At 46.2% G+C, this 22,218-nt stretch overlaps 1 protein-coding gene across 5 annotated transcripts in view; it reads right to left on the minus strand.

Moving 5' to 3' along the window:
- WDFY2 (WD repeat and FYVE domain containing 2) overlaps positions 1-22,218 on the minus strand; it is a 143,837-nt gene that overhangs the window by 25,066 nt on the left and 96,553 nt on the right. The window contains exons 12-13 of one of the 5 annotated variants that reach the window (XM_077810816.1): positions 10,334-12,201; positions 2,338-7,906 (exon numbers count right to left, since the gene is read on the minus strand). The exons of 1 other annotated variant lie outside the window; for it this stretch is intronic. In XM_077810816.1, coding sequence (XP_077666942.1) covers positions 12,190-12,201 — 12 coding nt within the window. In that variant the 3' untranslated portion in view covers positions 2,338-7,906; positions 10,334-12,189. Of the gene's footprint in view, positions 1-2,337; positions 7,907-10,333; positions 12,370-22,218 lie in introns of those variants that run through there. 3 more of the 5 variants (XM_077810807.1, XM_077810825.1, XM_077810798.1) reach the window with 3 other exon arrangements.

Raw genomic sequence — 22,218 nt, forward strand, 5'->3', positions numbered from 1 at the left:
AAACAGCGCATAAAACTAAAAAAGTGCACTTGTGTCTTTTGGTCCATATTCCATATTTAAATACCCCTTTTACTTTCTTTCCATTCATAGGCTATAATTGGAAAGGATCAAAATCAGGTTAGTGTAAAACTTAGTCACAGTGTAGGAAAATGCCAGCTGTCATATTTTGTAGTTGAAATGCATTTGTGATCAACAATTAAGTCTAGGGCAGCAATTCAAAACCAAATACGTAATTTTTCATAAAATTGGCATTATGCTTCACTTAGTGCAACATTTAAACACAATTCTTCTCCCCTTTAAAAACATTCCTTTTTCCTCACCACAAGGTTGACTGAGGTATGTAATCATGAAGCAAGTGAGATGCTTTATTTTAAAATATAATGCACATTAGGTTATACGTGTCATATAAGCAAATACATTCATTGTCATTTTAAATTCTAGTGGCAAGAGACACTAGTGACAGAATATCCAACCTAGACAGAGAGGACCAGCACTTGTTAAACAATGCACTTTCAATACTTTAAAAACCAAAAACTGAACAGCCAGACACAGGAAGGCAACATAAATGGTTAGTGAACTGATGATGTTATTTTTCCAGGGTATGTAACTTTCAGCCTGAGTCTGTAATGCCAACACAGCTGGTCTCCCTCACCTCAACTCCTTTCCTACAATCAGGCTAGAGCTTTGATGCTAGCTTCCAAGATACACTGCAAACTTACCTTTAATTGGCTTATTTGAAAAAAACCCCATGAAGTCCTTATATTTTCCCTGACTCTTAAGAGCTCCTGGTCAATAGTTAAGGGGCTTTGTGCTCCTACTTATGTAAATAGTCTTTTTGCACAGGCCAGAGAGCAACACCATTAACCACACTTACACTTACTCCCCTGCACCCGCTCAAGACACACATGTTCCTGTTTAGATGATAACCACCTCTTGCAGACTCTGAAGATGGGCACGCACCATCAACACTACAGCAGAACTGATTATACAGCGTTTTGAGCTCTACCAACCAGGGAAGCAAACTTGAACACTTAACTCTGTGATAGGAATGCTGTGACATGTAATAATGGTCAGGTGATTTTTCAAGTTGACACCGTCCCTGTCCTGAATTCTGCATCGGGGGAAAACTTGTACTGTGTAAAAATTTAAGACTAACTAAAAAACCTGTAAACAACAACTGTAAACGAAGTAGGCTGCCTTCTAGCACCAGGGCCCTGCCGATAATAATGGTACCATATCACATTTGGTGCTGTTATTCTCAAAAGCAGGTGGAGGGCACATCCAGTAACTTTGTAGTGACCACACATTTTTGTAGCACGTACCACTGAACCGGAAAAGATTTTATAGTGCAGAACCTTCATTATAATTACTTGAAGGAAACTCAAAGTACCATCTACAATTATTTGCCTGCTTCTGAAATGCCAGTTTTCTATACTATGTATAAAATGAGAATTTCTCAGATTACTAGTATAAACGTGTCCAAACCCAAGAAGTATTTCTAGAGTAGGGCAGTATCAATATTTTATATCCCCCTATGCAGATTCACAGACCTAATTCCTAAAGGGAGGGCGTCAGATAACATTTACAGGTAAAAAAATAGCACGTTCTCTTCCTCAACAAGGCTATCTTTTAATCTGATAGGCTATATAAGGCAGGCATTAAAAAGATCTGAGGACAGACGAGCCAAAGACTGCAGTAGTGGAAAGTCAAGTATTTGGATTTCTACAGTACCCAATGTCAAAGAAATTGGAAGACAAACAGCAGCTGATCAGGAGACATTATAGCTCAGTCCAGAAGGTGGCACTGTTTAACAGGATGAGCCCCAATCAGTCCAAGTTTCCACAGCGGCTAGTTTTTTCAGAGCTAGGTGAAGAAGGGAACATTGAACAATTTAGGCTCTTCACAGTTCTTCTTCTTTTGGGCTAGGAGTGTGAAGTTTGACTGGCAAAACTAAACCTTTATCAGCCCCCCCACCCCCACCCCCCACTACTACTGTTGGATTTTAAGGATTACCTAAAAACACCAAGCCCTGTTGCTCCAAAGGAAACAGCCTCGAAGGAATCCTAGGGCATGTCTACTCTACAAAGTTAAGTTGACATCCAGCCACCACAGTAATGAAGTCAGTTGTGCATGTCCACACCGTGCTCATTGTGCTGGTGGAGTGCGTTCTCACTAGCAGTGCACCGGGGTAGCTATCCCACAGTGCAACTAGCCACAGAGGGTTTTAGGAAGGGCTTGTAATGCCTCCTGGGACCAAAACATTGTGGCAGGGCGAAAATGGGAACATGGCTTTGGCCTTCCATGATGCAGTTTCCTCCCTCCCTCCCTCCCCTGATATGAATGGCAAACAGCCTATACTTTCTCAAGTCTTTTTTCGAAAGCTTCGCTTAGCCATGGACCCCACTCAGCTGTACAATCTTGTGAGAATTTTGAACACCTCGCCTTACCCTGCAGTATTTCCAGAGCCGAGACAGGAGCTGCCGCATGGAATACAGCGATGTCATTCAAGCAGCCCTGCTGCAAGCCATAGAACAATTCCCGGTTGCTGCTGGCAAGCGTGCAGCAGTTGAACACGGTGGAGTACAGTTTCTGGTCCCAGGAAACAAGCACTGACTGGTGGGATCACATCATTACACAGCTATGCGATGACTAGCAGTGGCTGCAAAATGGCTGAATGCGAAAGGCCACGTTCCAGGAACGTTGTGCAGAGCTTTCCCCAGCTCTAAAGTGCAGCAACACTAAAATGAGACCTGCTCTGACAGTGGAGAAGTGAGTGGCGATGGCTCTGTGGAAGCTTGCAATGACAGACTGTTACTGGTCAGTGGGGAATCAATGTGGAGTAGGTAAATCCACTGTGGGAGCTGTTGTGATCCAAGTGTGCAGGGCCATTAATTGAATTGTACTAAGAAGGGCAGGAACTCTGGGCAACGTGCAGGACATAGTGGATGGTTTTGTCACAATGGAGTTCCCGAGCCGCAGTGGGGTGATAGAAGTCTGCATATCCTTATCTTGGCAGCCGACCACCTAGCCAAAAAGAGTACATAAACCATAAAGGATATTTTTCAATGGCGTTGCAAGTGCTGGTGGATCACAGTTTGATGGACAGAACATGGGATGGCCAGAACGGTGCATGACACACGCATCTTTAGGAACATAGGTTTGTTCAGAAAGCTGCAAGCAGGGACTCTTTCCAGATCACAAAATAAGCGTTGATGTTGTTGAAATGCTAACAGTGATCCTGGGAGATCTAGCGTACCCCCTGCTCATGAAGCCGTACCCTGTGCTCAGAAACAGTCTTTTCCAGGGCGCACAGTCTGTGTAGCAGGAGTGGCCACTGGGAAGCAGATACCCACTGAACCTCACTTTTTCTTCCGATTAAACATAAAATATAAGAGAATGTAACCCCGACAGTTTGATTGGAATTGCATACTCACCAAAAGGTGCCTTCCCTGGCATCACACTTGGCCACCATGCTGTCCTGCAACCAGCTGGGCTCTGGGGTTAAAAATACCTCTTGGTTCTCTGTGAGAATGGATCCACCACTCACCTGTCTCCCATTCTCCTCCTCCTCTTGCTTGTCCAGAATATCCTCCTCGTTGTTGCCTGAGGTGGCCCAGGACTCAAGACTCCTGGGAGATATCCACGCTACATTCGGAGTTAGTGATGTGGTCACCATCAAGAATTGCATCCAGCTCATTGTAGAAGCAGCATGTGTGTGGTGCAGAACCAGAATGACTGTTAATCTTCTGGTACATCTGCCGAAGTTCTTTGATTTTTACGCGGCAATGCTGCGTGTCCCTGCTATAGCCCTGCTCCTCCACGTCCCATGTGATCTTCTCGTAGATGTCTCTCTCGGCTGGATCAGAGCGGTGCCTGCACAGACTCTTCTCCCCTCAGACCAATAAGATCCACCACCTCCTGTGTACTCCAGGCTGGAGTGCATTTGAATCCCCATGATCAGCTGGGCTGGTGAGCTCTCCACGCTGATCCAACAGGAAATTGGAATTCAAAAGTTTGTGGAGCTTTAAAAGGGAAGGGGCGGTTTCCTGTGTACCTGGCTGCTGTGCAGTGGAGTTGAAAACCATCTCCAGAGCGGTCACAAAGGAGCATTGTAGGACACCTCCCGGAGGCCAATTCAGTCGACTTACATCAATGTTGATGGGTAGACAAAGAGGCAGTGTTGACACAGGATTGTGTAAGCACACCACCTCTTGCGGAGGGGGAGTCATTAAGTCGACATTACAGGTGAGTTAGGTCAGCAGAAGAGACCTGGTAGTGTAGAGGCATACATTATTAGGGAGACATAAGGCGGCTTCCATTGACCTAAGTTTGTAGTGTAGACCAGGCCCTAGATAATGGGCTGGTGTGGCTAACCTGGTCAAAGACCCCCCAGCCACACCAATATGCCACTCAGCTGCTTAATCAAATGGGGAAGACAGGCTGATAAAATAAAGGGAGACCTTGTAGAGCCTGTGTACCTTGGCATCACCACAAGAGGAGCTTTCAGAAAAAGCTGGGTTTTTCCTGCTTCTGCCAGTTTGTCTGCTATTAACTCTTTAATAAGTAAAGACAAGAAGTTCAGTCAGGAAAAGTTCTGGAACCTTAGTGGGAGCTGGGAAGTTATGCTGCCAATCAAGAAGATGCTAAGAATCTGGCAGCCCACATATCCTACTCTCATTGGCTGCTCAGGCCCTTCCAAGTGTGGTAAGTGAAAACCCATCTCATTTAAAGAATGACCTTGTTCACTCATTGTTTAGAAGAAGTCAGTTTTATTTCGGCATAGAGAGAACAGGCAGATGTATATCAGATGAGACTGTATATCCAATTTTCCCTATTAAAAATTAAACATAAAGCAAGAGGATGGAGAGGTTAAAGACAGATTTTGATGGAAATAAATTTAGTAAATTGCTAAAACTCGTGCTGAAGAACATATTAAAGCATCTTGGAGACATGCATTTACATATAGGAACCACAAGGCAAAGTGGTAGCTGGATTATAAACAGAATTATAAACTACCAAGTAGAATCGCTTACCAATCTGAGGTAAGCAAGAGCTTTATTTGCTCAACATAATGAACAGACTGAATAAAATAAAGGGAAAGTGAAAAACAATGCTCATCCTTTGGAAAAACGAATCATACCATTAGCTGGTCAATAAAAATCAACTTTTCTAAGGCAGAAATATTACCACATGGATGCCTGGTAAGTGCAATTTATCATCAAGTGGCTCGTATGCTTTTGTCCTAGTCTTAAGGAACCATCAGGGCTACATATTTATCTCTGATGCAATATTATTTTTGTACTGAACATTTACCAAGGCCCAAACTGGAGGGAATGAGTTTTACGAATGTGCTGTAAGTGACCAGATGCACAGTGTTAAAGACAAACTATTGATTTTACTCTACCCTGAACACCAGGGGTCCACTTCATCCCTGTCTATCTACATTTACTTAACTCCATTTTTCCATGTTCATCAGTACTCCACTGACTGGGAACCGCAATCCCAAGTAATTACCAGTGACAATTTCTTGGTAGAGGGACACAGAAGTGCTATTCATCTTCTTAGAGAAATGGCAAGGGGCATTTCAGATCTGCTCAAGGAAGTCCTGACTGTTCACAAAATATTAAGTTATATGGCTCCCATTACTGTAGTATTGGAGTGTCTCAGTCTAATGTATTCTCTCCATCCCATCCCAGTGAGGTAAGGAAATGCTATAGCTCCCACTGTACAGATGGCGAACTTCGGCACAGAGGGACTGCGTGAGTTGAACAAGGTCACACAGGAAGTCTCTGGCAAAGCAGGGAATTGAACTCCATGTCTCCAGAGTCCCAGACTAGCACTAACAACCAGGACCATCCTTACTCACCATGGGATCCCGATCCTGACAGGGACCTCTGGGCATGCTGTGATTAATAAAGAAGGCTAAAACAGCAGAACTGGGTTCAGCTTTGTATCCTGTTGACTATTATGCAACTCCACTCTTAAATCAGTGTGAGAATATTCAAAAGAAAACAGTGCTGAAAGAGAATTATTTTGCCAATGGATCTCTGAGTTCTGTCCCCAACAGGAAAAGATTTCAGTCTCACTGAACACAAATAAACAGAATGGAGAAATTCAGAGATGCCTGGGGAAAAAAAAGTGCAACAAACAAACAAAAAAACCGCATCCAAGTGAAGATACTGAAGTAGCCACACAAAATTAAGGGAGAATCTCTTTGAATCTTGATTACAATTTTGGGTCTTTATTGGTCCCAAGCTGGAGGCAAAGTTTTTTCCTCAAATGCATGCAGGATTCCCACTGTCATTCATGTGTGAGATCATGAGGAAAAATCTGGCCCCATCTTTTCCATCTGGCCCTACCGCACACAAGTGATTCTGTAACATATCTGCTCTCACACAGTGCTTTGCCAGACTTTTGGCTCATCCAAAAATCAGCAAGCTTGTATATAATAAAGTGATACTTATCTCTTATGCCCAAACCACTTCAAGTTAGAGCTCAGGGAAGTCAGCATTTCTTCCTAGAAATGTGGTTAGGGTTGTGGTTTTTGTTTTAAACATATCCGAGTGTATGCACGGCATATAGTGAAAAGATGAAAAAGGCTTTATTGAAAAAATATGCAACATTTGTTTAATGCAGTCTTCTGTAAAGAATCAGGATACTCACGTGGAATATGTACACATTCATTGCACAGTTAGTTCCTACATACTACAAAATAGAAAGATTTAAATGCTGATAATTAATCTGGTCCTTTTTCCCCAAGCTCTTTTGTAAACAGTAAGGACATTCTTGCACAGTATCTAAAATAATAGTTATAGCAGCCCTAATGTTTTGGGCTAAGAAAAATCATATCAATATTTTTCACCTACATTTAAGTCTTATGAAACGAAGCAATCTGCTTATGAGAACATACAATAATTTCCTTTAGTTTGCTTAAAACAATGGTTTCTTTCTGCAACTAGATGGGGCTACACAGAATCGGTTTCAGATGTCTGACATCCCACCTTCTCTTCAGCAAACCAACCCAAGACTGAGGAAATATGCTCCCCACCCTCTGCCCAATACTGTATATATTTAAACAATCCTGCCAGGGCTAAGCTTTAACAATTATCCCCTTTGATACCACTTCAAGGATCACACCAGGTGGTAAGGACCACCCCCCCTTTTTTTCTTGCTTGATACCAAGGTCAAAAAAGCTTCAGGATCACCATCAGGTCGTAGAAAATAGAGAGAAAAGAGACCTATTGGATCATCTAGTCTCTTGTTACTACTGCAGAATTCTTCCCTGCAGTACGGTTTGTTAGCCCTCTGTCCAGTTGGAAATGACCCATGCAATGAGTTTGTTTCTTCTATCCTCGGGAGACGACTGCTGTTATCTAAGAAAACTGTTGCTAGTAGTCAGCATCCATTTTCCTTTGCCTAATTTCATCTCATTTCTAGTTCCTACCTTAGTGAAAAACAACACTCTTCTCAGCTTCTCCTCCAACCCCACACCGCGGAAATATCTTTCTTTACTCACCAGTACTGAGCAGGAACACAAGTAGCTACATTAATATCTTGCCTCAGGTCAGTTGCCAACACATTCATTTATTCTCAGTGCAATGTACAATAATAGTGGGGCTTATTTTCTGTAAGCATTGCAGTAATCACTGGTTTTTAAGCCACACAGACTGAGTAGATTCCCTGAAGGGGAAAAAAAGCTAACAGAGGATCGATGAAAATCTGATAAATTTAAATTTAAGAGTGGAGGAAGGCTAGTGTTTTCTGCATTCATGCAGTGGAAAAATCCTGTAACTAAAATAAACAGCAACTACCCCAGTAATCAACTACCCCAAGAAAATGGAGGATTTCTGCTTGTACTTCTTAGGATGTAATTTAACATCCCTGTTGAAAGATGCCCTTTGCTCACCTTCAAGTAAAAAGAAAAAGGATAATTGTATAGATTAATTGCACTGAGGGTTTCTCCTCATAGCTATAACTGAAAGAATGGAGTAGGCAACGGGAATTTTGTGATCCATGCTGATCAAAGGGCCGAAAGAAACTGACACTAAGGGCTTGTCTACACTTACGGGGTGAATAGACGTGTGGCGACTGATAAATCAGCGGTCAATTTAGTGCGTCTAGTGAAGACCCACTACATTGACCACAGATGGCTCCCCCGTCGACTCCTGTACTCCACCGGAATGAAGCACAAGGGAGTCGATGGGAGAGTGTCTTCCGTCGACATAGCATAGTGTGGACCCCGCAGTAAGTAAATCTAAGCTATGTAGACTTCAGCTACATTATTCATGTAGCTGAAGTTGCATAATTTAGATCCATCTCCCCCCATAGTGTAGACAAGGCCTAACTCTTATCCCAGAGATTGGACATTCTTCTTAACTCTCCCACTGTCGAATCCTTGTACTTTTATTTGGGAGATAAAGGAGCTGCAGTTCAAGTGAGACAGGCCTATTTTCCCCTTCACATACACAAGACGTAGCTCCAATGAGAGCTATGTGATTACATCAAGAGGAGAACAGACCCCCTTTAACTCTTATGCATCCTCCAGACAAGACAATTCTTTTTGTTAGTAGACTGAACCCTGAACTGCCCAATCAGAAATTTTTCTAGGCACAAAGAGACGCAAACAAACAAACCAACCCACAAAATGGGATTTCTCAGTCTCTCATCCACAGCATTTAAATTGTAAAGATCAAGAAGAGGACTTCATTACAATTTGCAGAGAAGTCTTTTTTCACAGTACAGTCAAACCCTCTTACAGCCAAATGGGGTTTGTGGATGTTGGAGTCTCTGGTTCTCCTCCATTTTGGAGGGTAAAAACTCTGCTTAATTTTTTGTTTGGTGGATTTGTTCTTACAGCGCCTATGAGGGAGAGGCTAAAAGACACAGGGGTAAATCCTCAGCTGGTGTAAATTGTTAGCGCCTCAGACTTCAATGGAACTATAATTTACACCAGATGCTGAACTGCCCTCTTAGTGTTTATCTTTGGGCATGTCTACACTACAAAATTAAGTTGCCCTAAGTGCTGTCAATGTACAGCCACCGCAGTAATTAAATTGCTTTTGCATGTTCACACTACGCTCCTTGTGTTGGCAGTGCACGTCCTCACCAGAAGCACTTGCACTGATTGAACTGTCAGTGCGGGGCATTGTGGGACGGCTTCTGAAAGGCAGCAACAGGCGATGTAAGCAACGCAGTGTCTACACTGACACTGCCTTGACCTAACTACATTGACTGAAGCACTACGCCTCTCTTGGAGGTAGAGTTATTAAGTCAGTGTAGTGGGCAACTGATATTAAAAAGTAGATCCCACCAACGTAGACGCTTACAGAGTTAGGTCGACGTAAGCTGCCTTACACTGACTAACTCTGTAGTGTAGACCAAAGCTAAGTGTACACATTTTTACGAAAGATACTGGTCTGAGTTGCTTTGCCCAGTATTTCCGGATGTTTCACCCATCCCGCTACATACTTGTTCAGAGCAGCAGCAAAGTGGATCTTGTTTTTAGGAAAGTAGCCCGACCCTTCCAAGGTATTGTGGAGTAGCATAATTCAGCAGTTTCACCCCAGCTAAGCAACAAGCATTTGGACATTGGCAAACCACTGAGTTATCTTGCATAGCTTTTTCAGCAGAAGAAATTTCAGTCATCATTAAGGCTGCATGTCGGTCACGGATTTCAGGACTTTCAGTGACCTCCGTGACTTTGCCCATCAACAACAATAGTTTGGATGTGGGAGGGGGCTCAGGGCTGGGGTGCGGGATGACGCTTACCTGGGGCGGGGGGCAGCTCCCCAGAAGCAGCTGGCATGTCCCTGCAGCTCCTAGGCAGAGGGGCCAGGGGGGCTCTGCGCAGTACCCCTGCCTGAAGGCAGCACCCCCGCAGCTCCCATTGGCTGAGGTTCCTGGCCAGCAGGAGCTGTGGAGTTGGTGCTCGTGGGGCGGGCAGGCAGCACACGGAAGCCCCCTCTGGCCTTCCCTCCCCTCTCATCCCCTTCCGCTAGGAGCTGCAGGGACATGCCGGCTGCTTCCGGGGAGCCACACGGAGCCGGGTAGGGAGCCTGCCAGCCCTGCCGACCTTCTCCCCTCCGCCAAGCACCAGCGGGGGTCCTGGGCTGTGTGCTCGTGCCCGCCCCCAGCACCCATGGCGGCCCCACCCCGCAAAATTACCCCTGGCCCAAGTTTTCGTTAGGGGTATATAGTACAAGTCATGGACAAGTCACTGGCCATGAATTTTTCTTTACTGCCCACGACCTGTCCATGACTTTTACTAAAAATATCCGTGACTGAATTGTAGCCTTAGTCATCATACAGTATGGAACAGGGTGTAATGACCCACCTTTGAAAGGTTTTCCAGTGCGAGGATAAAATCAGCAGCCAGCTACCATGAGAGAAAGCAGGATGGCTTGCAAAAGAATTAACATTTACATTAGAAAAGATTCTTTTAGCTAAGCCTTTATCATGTTTGAAAACATATGTTAAAATGGGCTGCTTAGAGGAGAAGCAGATACTTGGCAGCATGTCCAATAAAGCGAGAGTAGGGTCACTTTAAAAAGGAGAATATGAGGATTGGCAAACCTCTACATATAGAGCAAATAATGCAAAACACAGAACTATCAGGAAGATGGAGCAGCCGTGGAGCGCGCACACACCTACTCACTCACCCTTTACTAGGGCAACGGATGATGGGTGAAGAACTAATTATATTTCATTCACCCACTTTAAAAGAAAGTTACCTACTGCAGGCAAGGGGCAAGAGTAGATGTTTGCAGAGCTATAATAGCACACTTACTGCACTTACAGCACTTGAAATCCGCAGCCTGCTTTACAAAAGTGGGTGTGTATCATCACACTCCAGTTTACAGTGGGGGAATGATGCACAGAGAGGGGCATGTCACTTCAAGGCCACATGGAAGACCTAGCTTGTGCCACTGACTTGCTGATTACCAGTTGTGTATCCATGTCCCCAGATCATGGTGCCTACCTTGTGGATGTTGGAGTCTCTGGTTCTCCTCCATTTTGGTGGGTAAAATAGTGGTCGGTAAAATAGTGGCCCCATATGAAAGGTCCGGCAGTACCTGCTGCAGTCTTTCCACTTTTAGTTTCTTCAAAGCATGGCCATAATAATTTATTTATAAACGAAACATTCAGGAATCCAGAAAGCAAGGACCTTCCAGATGGGACCTCTGTGGAAGGAGGACAATTTCCCCCACCTATGAACCTCGACAACATCCCTTTAAAAAGGTCATTTGGGCCAGGGTGGGTTTTTTAATCATTTTTATTTTTAAAAAGAAACTGCCAAACCGGACAGCAGGACAACGGTGTGAGTCAGCCACATTAGTTTCTGGACTATATACACGATTAATAAAAACCATCAGCAATTTTAAAATAAATATAAATAACTGGGTGGGGAGCGGAAATGGGAAAGTTTAAATTCTCTCTAGCAAAAGAGACAGACGTAAACACTGACATGATGCTTTGTGAGGAAGAAACAGGCTTGTTTGGGCCCGACCAAGCCTGCTTAGATGCCCTTTTATACAATTCCACAGTTCTACAAGCTGCTGCCAATTTAATTTGAAGCAGCCTGTGCAGCCTCATCAAATTCAAACTGGTCTGGACACTCCTTGTTAATGCTCTGGGCTGGAAAACTATTTCAGTTATTGTAAGATTAGTTGCTAAGCAACCCAGCCCCTTGATTTTGCAACCTGCGTAGCAAGGGAAGAGACAGAAGGAACTGAATTTCATCTTATGCAACAATAAAATGCCATCTCAAGGTGATATTTGCTAGAACAAGTAGATGGAAGAGCCCTTTTCGGAAAGGTGCAATGGTTCCACAGATCCTTTACGATGCAGTAAGAAAAGGTGCTGCTCAAAGTAGCTCCACGGAAGAGGCTGCTAGCAAAAACATCAAGAATAAATAGGTACTCTCTCTGGGGAGCTCTGATAGCTTTGTACAGTATGTTGCGATTGGAAACTTTCTTACAAGCCCAGACACAAAACAAAGAACCCTTTCACACAAAGCAACAAGTATACCAACGTAATGAAATATAAAAACTAAATTGCACGGCACACAGATTTTCCAGATAAACTCAAAATAACTGAACCGATCGTACAAACCGTTAGTTAAAAAAATACCTTCTCGGATATTTTGAGAACAAGTTGAAATAGAGTCTTCGTGCAAATGTTCAACCTTGATCAAGCCGATGCCTTGAAAAATCAACACAGATGTGTTAGCTCCTTCCTTATCTGCCATGTACACGCAGCATTTTATCTTCTGCAATACGATTAGAGTTAGGAAATCTGTTTCTTCAGTAAATACCGCCTTTAAGTTCCACGGGCGTATCATCAAGACACTACTGGTGTCATATCCCACAACTGTTAAAAACAACAAGAATGCATGTAATCGCCTAGGGGAAAGTATTGTGCTCTTCTGTTAATACGAGAAGCATTTTCTCCAAAGGTTTGAAAAAGTTTGACCTCGTTTTAACTCATTTATCTTAAAACAGATCCTTCATTACGAGAAGCCAAAACATAAAACCAAGAACACAGCACTTTTGCTTACATGTCTGATTAGCATGCCCTGGCTGGGATGATTTAGTTGGGGATTGGTCCTGCTTCGAGCACGGGGCTGGACTAGATGCCCTCCGGAGGTCCCTTCCACCCCTGAGATTCTATGATTCTAGGATTATGAGCTATAGTCCTTTCCTTTTGTCAAGGTAAGCTACATCTAGATAGCTAACCTCTGTTTTACTAGTGCTAATGCACCCAAGGTCTCAGTGTAAGAATTATTTTTAAGTTGCACAGGTGACAAAATCTATCTTCCATCACTATTACACAAAAACAGCCAAGGCAATTGGGTGGTGTATAGAAGACAGAATTTGTACAATGAGTTTTTGTGCTATGAGAACTTTACAGTGTATTTTTAAATGAAATTTGAGACATTTGCTTAAGACAAAAACATTCCACCCTAGCAATCTATTGAGGCTGTACACCACTTATTAGCACTTAACACATTTTCAGTTTTTCAGGCACAAGGATACAGAACAATTCCTTCAATTCTTCAGCTGTTTGGATTTTTTTTTTTTTTTTAAAAGAAGGTACTGTTTTATTTCCCCCATTTCTGCCACATCAGAGCTCCAGGTATGAAGTTCAGTGAAGTGACTGGTTTTATGAATTTCTTGCTCGTGGATGGCCCATGACCTGAATCAGGACTGGCCAGGATAAAAGACAGTTACCTTTTCCATAACTGATGTTCTTTGAGATGTAATGGACATGAGCAACTCACGTTAGCTGTGTGTGCTCGTCACAGGCACTGGTGCCAGAAGTTTTTCCCTCTGTGTCCGTAGGGGACCAGCTCTGGCACCCCCTGGAGTGGCGCGCGTATGCCACAGCATAAGGGTCATTGCGAGCTCCCCCCACCCTCAGTGCCTTCTTGCTGGAAACTCCGACAGTGGGGAAGGAGGGCGAGTCATGGAATGGACATGAGCAACACATCTCGAAGAATACCAGTTACGGAAAAGGTAACTGTCTTTTCTTCTTCGAGTGCTTGCTCATGTTATAGTTATAGTGACAAACAGGAACTGTCTGTTTACATGGGTAGCATCCAAGATACACACAATTAGTATTACTTCACAGATTTGCATTTCAAAGTTCACATACCTTTCTAGCATGACTTTAAAGATCGGCTTTGGGTCATCCAGCCTGCAAGATGTTTAACCCCTTCTGGCCATGATTTATAGTCTGTATAAGATTCGTTGCAAGTATAACACAGTGATAGAAATAATGGCTTACATAATTATATTTTAATCAGACAATGTCATAATGAGGTAATCCAGTTGGAGGTCCTCTGAGAGGACACCGAAAGGACCTTCATCCTGTCCACTGTCGTGATGAAGAACTGCATCGACCTGCAAAAGGGTTTGGTATGCTCCAGGTAAAACGCCAAGGCATGGTGGATGTCCAAGGCGTGTAGCCACCTCGCCTCATCAGTCTTGTGCGGCTTAGGTCGGAACACCGGGAGGAAGATGTCCTGGCTGATATGGAAGGAAGACATCACCTCTGGCAGGAAGGTCGGATGGGGTTGCAACTGCACCTTGTCTTTTTAGAAGACCATGTAAGGTGGTTCCGAGCTTAGGGCTTTAATCTCCGACACTCGTCAAGCCGACATCACTGCCACAAGGAAAGTGACTTTTCACGATAGGTGAGAAAGGGAACAAGAGCCCAAGGGTTCAAATAGCAGACCTGTGAGTCTGGAGAAAACAAGATTGAGGTACCATTGTGGGACAGGATCCCTAACGAGAGGGAAAAGCCTTTCGAGGCCTTTCATGAACCTGAAGGACATCTCATGTGAGAACACCGATCTACCCTGGATCGGCAGATGAAGAGCTGAGATGGCAGCTAGATGAAACTTGACAGAAGGGAGGGCCAGGCCCTGATTCTTCAGGAGGAGCAGGTATTCCAAGAGAAGAGACTGCTGCGCTGGGCATCACAAAATGGGGAAGAGATGGCCAGCCCTCTGTGGAGATAGAGGTGGTTAGGGACTATTTAGAAAAGCTGGACATGCACAAGTCCATGGGGCCGGACGAGTTGCATCCGAGAGTGCTGAAGGAATTGGCGGCTGTGGTTGCAGAGCCATTGGCCATTATCTTTGAAAACTCGTGGCGAATGGGGGAAGTCCCGGATGACTGGAAAAAGGCTAATGTAGTGCCAATCTTTAAAAAAGGGAAGAAGGAGGATCCTGGGAACTACAGGCCAGTCAGCCTCACCTCAGTCCCTGGAAAAATCATGGAGCAGGTCCTCAAAGAATCAATCCTGAAGCACTTGCATGAGAGGAAAGTGATCAGGAACAGCCAGCATGGATTCACCAAGGGAAGGTCATGCCTGACTAATCTAATTGCCTTCTATGATGAGATTACTGGTTCTGTGGATGAAGGGAAAGCAGTGGATGTATTGTTTCTTGACTTTAGCAAAGCTTTTGACATGGTCTCCCACAGTATTCTTGTCAGCAAGTTAAGGAAGTATGGGCTGGATGAATGCACTATAAGGTGGGTAGAAAGCTGGCTATATTGTCGGGCTCAACGGGTAGTGATCAATGGCTCCATGTCTAGTTGGCAGCCGGTGTCAAGTGGAGTGCCCCAGGGGTCGGTCCTGGGGCCGGTTTTGTTCAATATCTTCATAAATGATCTGGAGGATGGTGTAGATTGCACTCTCAGCAAATTTGTGGATGATACTAAACTGGGAGGAGTGGTAGATACGCTGGAGGGGAGGGATAGGATACAGAAGGACCTAGACAAATTGGAGGATTGGGCCAAAAGAAATCTGATGAGGTTCAATAAGGATAAGTGCAGGGTCCTGCACTTCGGACGGAAGAATCCAATGCACCGCTACAGACTAGGGGCCGAATGGCTAGGCAGCAGTTCTGCGGAAAAGGACCTAGGGGTGACAGTGGATGAGAAGCTGGATATGAGTCAGCAGTGTGCCCTTGTTGCCAAGAAGGCCAATGGCATTTTGGGATGTATAAGTAGGGGCATAGCGAGCAGATTGAGGGACGTGATCGTTCCCCTCTATTCAACATTGGTGAGGCCTCATCTGGAGTACTGTGTCCAGTTTTGGGCCCCACACTACAAGAAGGATGTGGATAAATTGGAGAGAGTCCAGCGAAGGGCAACAAAAATGATTAGGGGTCTAGAACACATGACTTATGAGGAGAGGCTGAGGGAGCTGGGATTGTTTAGTCTGCAGAAGAGAAGAATGAGGGGGGATTTGATAGCTGCTTTCAACTACCTGAAAGGGGGTTCCAAAGAGGATGGCTCTAGACTGTTCTCAATGGTAGCAGATGACAGAACGAGGAGTAATGGTCTCAAGTTGCAGTGGGGGAGGTTTAGATTGGATATTAGGAAAAACTTTTTCACTATGAGGGTGGTGAAACACTGGAATGCGTTACCTAGGGAGGTGGTAGAATCTCCTTCCTTAGAGGTTTTTAAGGTCAGGCTTGACAAAGCCCTGGCTGGGATGATTTAACTGGGAATTGGTCCTGCTTCGAGCAGTGGGTTGGACTAGATGACCTTCTGGGGTCCCTTCCAACCCTGATATTCTATGATTCTATGATTCTAAGAGCACGCTGGGGAGACGCTATGTTCAGATGCCCAATGGAAGAACCTCGTCCACTTCACCAGGTAAGTTGCTCTAGTGGAGGGTTTTCTACTTCCCCAAAGGACCTGTTGCATCACCCTGGAGCAGGCTCGCTCCTCTGGGTTCAACCATGCAGCATCCACGCTGTGAAGTGGAGGAAGGAGAGGTTGGGGTGCAGGAGGTGACTGTGGTCTTGCAAAAGAAGGTCCAGGAGGTCGCCCCGGGTGGCGGGGGGGGAATGGAGGGGAGCTACTGCCAGATCCAACAGTGTGCCGAATTAATGCTGGTGTGGCCATGCTGGTGTGATCATAATGACTCGAGCCTTGTCCCTCTTGATTTTTGACAGGACTCTGCTGACAAGTGGGATGGGCAGGAATGCATACATCAGGACCCCCGACCAGGATAGGAGAAAGGTGCCTGGGAAAGCAAGGCCAAGGCCCTGCAGGGAGCAAAACTGATGACATTTCCTGTTCTGTCTGGTGGTGAATAGGTCCCACTTAAGGAGTTCCCCACCTCTGGAAGAGCATCTGGACCACTTCTGAGAGGAGCGACCCCTTGTGGTGAGAAAAAGACCTGCTGAGGCGATCTGCCAGCATGTTCCTGACGCTGGGAAGCTGATAGGCATCTAGGTGGACTGCATGCGGGATGCAGAAATGACATAGGTGGAGTGCCTCTTAACAGGGTTTCAGAGTGGTAGCCATGTTAGTCTGCATCAGCAAAAACAACAAGGAGTCGTTGTGGCACCTTAGAGACTAACAAATTCATTTGGGCATAAGCTTTCATGGGCTAGAACCCCCTTCATTGGATACATGGAGAGAAAATACAGGAGCAGATATAAATACATGAGGGGTTGCTTTACCAAGTGTGCCATCAGTCTAACAAGATAAATCAATTAACAGCAGGTTATCAAGGGAGGAAAAATAACTTTTGAAGTGTTAAGAGAGTGGTCCATTACAGACAGTTGACAAGAAGGTGTGAGTAACAGTAGGGAGAAATTAGTATTGCGGAAGTTAAGTTTAGGTTTTGTAATGACCCAACCACTCCCAGTCTCTAGTCAGGCCTAATCTGATGGCATCCAGTTTGCAAAGTAATTCCAGTTCTGCAGCTTCACGCTGGAGTCGGTTTTTGAAGTTTTTTTGTTGAAGAATTGCCACTTTTAGGTCTGTTATTGAGTGACCAGAGAGATTGAAGCGTTCTCCTACTGTTTTTTGAATGTTATGATTCCTGATATCAGATTTGTATCCATTTATTCTTTTGCGTAGAGACTGTCCAGTTTGGCCAACGTACATGGCAGAGGGGCATTGCTGGCACATGATGTCATATATCACATTGGTAGATGTGCAGGTGAACGAGCCCTTGATGGTGTGGCTGATGTGGTTAGCTCCTACAATGGTGTCCCTTGAATAGATATGTGGACAGAGTTGGCACCAGGGTTTGTAGCAGGGTTTGGTTCCTGGGTTGGTGTTTTTGTTGTGTGGTGTGTAGTTGCTGGTAAGTATTTGCTTCAGGTTGGGAGGCTGTCTGTAAGCGAGGTCTGGCCTGTTTCCCAAGGTCTGTGAGAGTGAGGGATCATCCTTCAGGATAGGTTGTAGATCCTTGATCATGCGCTGGAGAAGTTTTAGTTGGGGGCTGTAGGTGACGGCTAGTGGCGTTCTGTTACCTTCTTTGTTGGGCCTGTCCTGTAGTAGGTGACTTCTGGGTATTCTTCTGTCTCTGTTACTCTGTTTCTTCACTTCACCAGGTAGGTATTGCAGTTTTAAGAATGCTTGATAGAGATTCTGTAGGTGTTTGTCTCTGTCTGAGGGATCGGAGCAACTGAGGTTGTATCTTAGAGCTTGGCTATAGACAATGGATCGTATGATGTGGTCTGGATGAAAGCCAGAGGCATGTAGGTAAGTATAGCAGTCAGTAGGTTTCTGGTATAGGGTGGTGTTTATGTGACCATCGCTTATTAGCAATGTAGTGTCTAGGAAGCGAACCTCTTGTGTGGACTGGTCCAGGCTGAGGGTGATGGTAGTATGGAAATTGCTGAAATCTTGGTGGAATTCCTCAAGGGCCTCCTTCCCGTGGGTCCAGATGATGAAGATGTCATCAGTGTAGTAGAGTACGGGCAAGTAGAGTAGGGGTGAGTTAGACTGACCTCACACTTGGTAACGCAACCCCCCCATGTATTTATATCTGCTCCTGTATTTTCACTCCATGCATCCGATGAAGTGGGTTCTAGCCCACGAAAGCTTATGCCCAAATGAATTTGTTAGTCTCTAAAGTGCCACAAGGACTTCTTGTTGTTTTTGCCTCTTAACAGAGGGCAGATGAGCATGCTCCCCCTTGCCTGTTGATGTAAAACATCAAGGCCGTATTTTCCATCAGCACTTAAACCATTCGGCCGGTTAACTGCGGGAGAAAAGCCCCGCAGGCTAGGCAAACCGCCCCGAGTTCTTTGACATTTATATGCAACATCATCGCCTCTGTGGACCATGTACCTTGCGTCCGCATTGCGCCGAGGTGTGCTCCCCAGCTGAGGTCTGAGGCATCCGATATCAGCGACACCGAAGGATGCGGGCTATTGAACGGGATCTATCGAGGACCATTCTGGGGTTAGTCCACCATTGCAACATGGTGAGTACCTCTGGTGGGATGGTGGAAACCTTATCCAGGTGATCCCTGGACAGGGCATAGACCATAGCCAGCCATTGCTGGAGGGGTTGCATCCGGAGCATCGCATGGCGGACGACATATGGGAACGTCGCCATGTGGCCCAACAGCCATAGGCAGACCCTGGCAGTCATGAGAGGGAACGCAGAGACTCCAGAGATGAGGTCTCTCATCGTCTGGAACCTGTCGTCTGGCAGAAACGCCTTTGCCCTGGTGGAGTTGAGGACTGCCCGGATAAACGCTATTCTTTCTACAGGGACTAATGTTGATTTTTCCTTGTTTATCAACAGGCCTAGTCTCCTGCATGTGTTCAGCAGTATCACAACCGTGTCCTGGACCTGGGACCAGGAGTGACACTTGACCAGCCAATTGTTGAGGTACAGGTAGATCAGGATACCCCGACACCTGGGTAAGCCAAGTCTTTCAGCCTGTTTAGCTTATCTTCTGTTTTCTCCCCAAACAGAGCTTGACCATCAAAGGGGAGGTCCTAGATGGACTGTTGGACCTCCATCGACAAGCCCGAGGATGGCAGCCATGCCGCCCTCTTCATCGTTATGGCTGAAGCCATGGTTCACGTTGCAGAATCAGCTGCATCCGAGGCTGCCTGCAGTGCCGCCGTTGACACTCCCTGCCCCTCTACCAGGATGGCCTGGGACTCTTCTCTGTGGTTCTCCGGGAAGGAATAGGCAAATTTGGCCATCAATTGCCAAATATTGAAATCATAGCAGCCCAATAGGGCCTGATGATTCACCACCCTCAGCTGCAGACTTGACGACAAATAAACCTTTTCTCCCAAAAAGGTCCAATTTCTTTACCTCTTTATTTTTGTGAGTAGCCCGCAGTTGTTCCAGGTTCTCCTGCTCGTTGACTGCAGACACTACTAACGAGTTTGGGGAAGGGTGGGTATAAGGATATTCATGCCCTCTTGCAGGCACATAGTACTTTCACTCCGCATGCTTGGAAATAGGGGGTAGCGATGAGGGGGTCTGCCAGAGGGCCTTGGTAATTTTTGCCACCCCTTCACGTACTGGCAGGGTGACTCTAGCTGAGGCTTCTGAGCTGAGGAAGTTGCATAGGGTGTCCGAGGGCTCCTCTAGCCCCTCTGTCTCTAGCCCCATGTTCGAGGCTACTCTCCTCAAAAGCTCCTGATGAGCTTTGGTGTCATCCGGGGGGACGGTAGGTGGGGGTCCCATGATGGCCTCATCGGGGATGAGAAAGTGAATGCAGATACAGCAGGAGTCACTGCCTCCGTGCCCTGCTTGGCATGGCCTTCTTCTCCTGTCTGTTGCACCTGGGAGGGTCCCATGCCCGGGGGCCTCCATCTCAGGTGGGCAGGAGACTGTGGCAGAGGGTGTCGGAGACTCCCGACACTGACTTATGCCCTTGTGATGGCTGTGTGAACCCCCCTGGGTTCCAACGGTGCCATGGCATGGGCCATTGATCTTGGGGCAACAATAGTGCTGGCGGTGCCAATGGAGGACCTTGCCCTGCCTGCAGGGGTTCTTAGTCCGACTCCGAGCCAGGGATGGAGGGCCATGTTCTGGAGACTGGGACCACAACAACGCCGACCAGGCCTCTCAGTCCTGGCTGCATACACTGCCACGCTCCGAGTGGGATCTGTACATGGGTGACAATGCGCTGCGTTGAGATCCCGGTGACCGGCATCAGCGTTCAGAGGATCCACATTGATACCCCGGTGATCCATGCCGAATGCTTCCCGACTGGTGCCGGTCCACAGAGCGGGAGCAAGAACGTGACTGATGCCGCGATGACGAGAGTTGACGCTGGTATGGTGACCTCTGACTACAGGCCAGTGACCAGTACTGAGAGTCCCGATGGAGGCTTCCACTGGAGTGGCGTCGATCCGAAGGCGAGCGACGCTCCTGGTACCGGGGATGAACGTGCCTCAGTAGGTCAGCATCAGTCGCCAGAGGTATGACGTATACAGCCCGCAGAGCGATGGCCGGAGTCCAGAGACTGGCGCCAAGGGCTCCAATTGGTAGGTACCCCTACATCCAAAGTGTGGTGGCTCTGCACAGGCGAGCACTCGTGGGACACTCCCTGAGGTGGCGAGTGGTGCCACACTGACGGGGATCGAGATGGTGGTCCAAAGGCAAGCTTACCCCTTGATTTGGGAGCTGTCATCACCTTTGTGGGCAGCACCGGCAGGGACAAGATATCCTGCGCCACCTGCAGGGCCTCCGGGGTGGACAGCATTGCCAGGTGCTGGACTCCCATGCCACTGTCCAGAGTGGAAGGCGCATCCCGGAATAGGCTAATCTGCACAACTGAAGCCGGTGCTTGACTCCCACTTGGAGGCGATGAGCTGCCCTTCATGGGTCTAGGCTTGCCTCCTGCCCTCTCCTTGCCCTTGCAAGCAAGCGACCGACCTCTCCTGGTCTTCCTCTTTTTACTGGGCGGTGCCAGGGAGGTGGATTGCCGTCTGACAACAGTACCCACAGGGTGCTCCATACAGACAGCATGGTACTGTGTACGGAGTCCGATCTCGGCTGTTCCAGTGTTGGTGTCAGTGCTGACTCCATAAGGAGTACGTCCAATAGAAAGGTTTGCAACGAACAGTTCTACAGAAGAAAAGGTTTGCTGAAGCAAAGGAACGTTCCAGCACAGTCACTGGTGGGAAGAAGGCACTGAGGGCGGGAGGAGACAGTGGTGCCCCTTATACTGTGGCAAACACGTGCCATTCCAGGGGGTGCCAGAGCTGGTCCCCTACAGATACCACTGAGGGGAAAAACTTCCGGCACCAGTGCATGTGACGAGTACACACACCTAACATGGAATGAACACGAACAAGCACTCCGAGAAGAAACTGGCATTTCAGATTAGTCTTGCACATTATTTTCTTATCAACTCCCTTGTTAGTATGAATACTACAATAGATAGCATATGTTTGAAATAATATTGTCCTTACTCAGCTGGAAAGGCACAAAGGAACTTACTGACTTATGTGTAAAATTAGTCAGTTAAAAAACAGTGTCCCAGCCAGCCTGGTGGATACCACGCACAGAATGACCAGTTTAATCTGAAACAATCTTCTCATCCTCTGCGATGCCGGCAGCAAGACAAGGCCAGACACTTATGAGAGAGGAGAATGTGTTGCATCAACACAGCTTTCTGATCGACAGGGTGACAATCGAGAATTTTTGTACCAACTCCCTGATTGAACAATTCCATTGTAGAGGGCACCTGCTTGTGAAAGGCAGGCACAACTCCCAATGGAAGGACATTGATGATCCATACTGGGCAGAAACAATCTCTGAATGGCTGTGAAAAATATCTGGTGAGAAACAGCAGTGTATGATGAAAGCCTAGAGATTCCCTAGACCATGAGTCTGTTATTGACAAGAAAGGGGGACTTAGACCTGAAATCATGTGGGAGGAAGAAGGGACATGGAAAAAAAGACAGAAAATGAACTAAAG

The sequence above is a fragment of the Eretmochelys imbricata genome, chromosome 1 (assembly GCF_965152235.1).
Source record: "Eretmochelys imbricata isolate rEreImb1 chromosome 1, rEreImb1.hap1, whole genome shotgun sequence".
Classification (NCBI taxonomy): domain Eukaryota; kingdom Metazoa; phylum Chordata; order Testudines; family Cheloniidae; genus Eretmochelys; species Eretmochelys imbricata.